General features: G+C 55.9%; 1 protein-coding gene across 1 annotated transcript; it reads right to left on the minus strand.

The window, feature by feature from the left end:
- Window positions 1-298: 298 nt before the first annotated feature.
- LOC118157018 (solute carrier family 22 member 13-like) lies at window positions 299-2,932 on the minus strand. Its single transcript, XM_035311274.1, has 5 exons — window positions 2,711-2,932; window positions 2,146-2,240; window positions 1,616-1,830; window positions 1,138-1,246; window positions 299-651 (listed from the first exon to the last, which is right to left on the minus strand). Exons 1-5 carry the CDS (start codon window positions 2,882-2,884, stop codon window positions 408-410), a joined length of 837 nt encoding a protein of 278 aa, XP_035167165.1. The 5' UTR covers window positions 2,885-2,932; the 3' UTR covers window positions 299-407.
- Window positions 2,933-2,994: the final 62 nt, after the last annotated feature.

A 2,994-nucleotide genomic window follows, 5' to 3' on the forward strand; every position in this document is an offset into this window, starting at 1 on the left:
ACTCTCTGAGCACCCACGAACATCCTTCTCCTAACAAAAGTACTGGGCTGCAATTCCACCTTGCCCTGTGGGGAAACGGGGAGATGGGAGCTACGCGCTGCTGAAAGCTGGAGAGCACAGCTACGAGGCATCAGCCCTTCCCTGGGGAGGGCTGGGGAATCCAGGGCAAGCACCCTCCGCTCCTGCAGTCCTTTCATTTCATGGTCAGGAGGGCAGCAGTGACTGCCCTGGGACTGAGATACCACTTTGGGCTGTGTTATGGGGCAGTTTACCACCACCCTTTCCCCTCCCCTTCCACTGCAATGGGACACCCAACTCCCTACCCTCCCATCAATATAAGCCCCCAAAGAAACCACCACACCCAGAGAATGCAATTCCCTTGGGCCCTTCTGTGGTCCCCCTGTCCCTCATGAGCAAGAGGAGGCAGTGTGGGGGCTCACCTCTGCCATGGGTCGGCCACCCCTCGTGTCATCCACCAGCTCAGCGCCGCGGGTCTCGGGCAGCAGGAAGCAGAGCAGCCCCCCCAGCACGGGGGCACTGCCGAAGATGGCCATGGGGACGGCCCGGTGGTACTGCTCCAGGAGGCGGATCAGTGGGGCGATGATCCCCGCCACCCGCGCCGCCATCGAGCACAGCCCCACGCCGCTTTGCCTGCAGGAGCGAGGGGCACTGGCAGGTGCGGGCCGGGCTTGGTCCCCCAGAGAAGCAGCGCGACACCACAGGGGGAGCACAAGGGGCAGACCCGGCAGCCATGTCATGATGCCTCCACCCTGCCCTGTCACCGGCATTACCACCACCGTGGTGGAGTGCCATGTCCCTGTGTTCTGCCCCAATGAGGGCTTGCCATGGGGTGGGGATGGCCACACAGGAGAGCTGCATGCACCCGTGCTGCCTTCTTCCGCCATGTAAGTGCTGCCTCGCTGAGGGGACAGGCCAAGGGGTAAGGGGCAGCCATGGTGGCCATGTTGTGCCACTTCTTCTTGCCCCTGCCCAGGGACTGAGCGCGCCTGTGGGCCCAGCCAGGCTCTTGTCCCGCCATTGCCACCACCGCCAGCTACGGTGGGGTGCCACAGCCTGTGCTCCTGTGAGGAGGCTAGCCCTGTGGGAGGGAAGCCATTAAGCCTGGAGAAACCTCACCTGATGACGGTGGGGAAGAGCTCTGCGGAGTAGACGTAGGAGGAGGAGAAGGAGGCTGAGGCGGCAAACTTGCCGATGGTGGCCAGGACAGTGATCACCACGGGCTGGTCTGAGGGGGGAAGAGAAGAGACAGCAGCTGTGAGATGGGTGGCCTGATATCACCTCTCAGGGATGATGACTGGGGACTTGTGGTGACAACCACATTGCCTGAAGGGAGCCACTGAAACTGAACAGTGCTTGAACACAGACTTAGGAGCAACTCTGGTCTGGATGCCAGCCTCAGGACACTGATTTTGCTGATCAAAATGGTCTGTGGGTACATGACCAAGCCTCTTGCGTCCATGGCACCAGGTTCAGCTCAATCCCTGACAGACATGTGGGACTGGGAGGATGGGACCTTCACTAGCAAGGGAAGTGCTTGGGCTGTCAGCTCCCTGCCCCAGAAGCTGATCTCTCAAGACAAGAAGAGGTTGTTCACCTTCAGGGATGCCAGTGATGATCAGACACACCAGGCCACTCAGCAGCAGGGTGCCAGCCTGGGATTTCCTCCTCCCAAACCACTGCAGCAGGAAGATACAACCAGCACGGCCTGGGATTTCCACTGCTCCAAATGCAAGCTGTGTCAGGTAGATGTCCAGACCAAAATTAGTCACATTCAGACTCAGACCATAGTAAACAAGGCTATTAACAAACCTGAAAACAGAGCAGAATGGCAACAACCATATCTGTTAGCCGTGAGAAAATACAATATTGACCTTCACTGACAAAATTTTCAGAATCTCCTGGGATTTCCAAGGGGACATAAAACCCAACCAGTACCACAGGACTGCCAAAGCTGGGACTAAGTCTTTCCCACAAACTGCATTTCATGTAGAATAGCCAGAAAGAGCAATAACCATCAGTATCATCACCAAAACACATGAGGTGAATTTACAATTATGAATAATGTTCAAGACCTTCTTTTCTTCACCCAGAAGCTAGGAAAGAGGGAACCAGGCAATGTCTTACCAGGCACACGACATGATTAAAGTCACCTTCCGGATGTGCTTCTTCCGAAAGAGATCCAGAATACTTCCAGACTTGGTCTGTGTCTCACACTTCAGCTTCAAAATTCAGAAAGCCAGAGAGTCAGAGCAGACAAAGGAAACTCATGGCTAGCTGTTTTTCCAGCTGAAGACAAAGGATAAGCTCAGTGGGACAGGCTTGTGACCCAAAGCTGCTGCGGGAGGGACAGCAGCCCAATGGGGCTCGGCTCCCCTGCCTATGGTGTAGCTGCCCCGTGCAATAGTTTGGAGACTGAGAGGTTCCTTGGGATGAACACTTTGTCAGTGCAGGGTCCTTGGGATGGGAGGGGCTGTAACTCCCCCCCCTTTGGGCCTTTAGGCATGGAAAACCACAGAGCAGGGACCCCATGATCATCTTCAACACTTGTGTAGCCTTCAAAGAAGAAAAGCCCATCCCTAAATGATGCCAGCGTTCATGGAAAGATGAGTCCAGCTCCAAGGAGTGCTACTAAGCCATGCTCAGAGGCAGGTCTCTGAGGATGAACATCTCCCAACACTGTTTTTGGTACCTGCTCAAGGAGTCCCGGGGGGATGGTGCGCTTGTTGATGGATGCTGCCTTCTGAAGGACCTTCTTAGCTTCTTCTATTTTGCCTTTTGTCACCAGCCACCGAGCTGACTCTGGTAGCACCCTGCCAAGGAGATGGAAGTCAGCTGTGACCTGCTGACTTTCCTCAGAGCCCATCTCCCTGCAACCAGGCCCAGCAAGTAATGGCCACAATGTGTGCCAGGGGGTCTAAATACCACCTCAGGTCAGGCTTCCCAGGGCTACGTTTAGGCCACATCTGAGGACCT

This window comes from Oxyura jamaicensis (genome assembly GCF_011077185.1).
Source record: "Oxyura jamaicensis isolate SHBP4307 breed ruddy duck chromosome 2 unlocalized genomic scaffold, BPBGC_Ojam_1.0 oxy2_random_OJ72133, whole genome shotgun sequence".
Taxonomy (NCBI): Eukaryota; Metazoa; Chordata; class Aves; order Anseriformes; family Anatidae; genus Oxyura; species Oxyura jamaicensis.

Bases quoted from the DNA above. Each gene is read 5' to 3' on its own strand.
- LOC118157018 (XM_035311274.1), bottom strand. From the start codon at position 2,884: ATGGGCTCTGAGGAAAGTCAGCAGGTCACAGCTGACTTCCATCTCCTT. The intron at 1,831-2,145 runs GTAAGACATTGC...CTCTGTTTTCAG, and splicing joins TTAATCATGTCGTGTGCCTG to GTTTGTTAATAGCCTTGTTT. The intron at 652-1,137 runs GTGAGGTTTCTC...TCGCTCCTGCAG, and splicing joins CTCTTCCCCACCGTCATCAG to GCAAAGCGGCGTGGGGCTGT.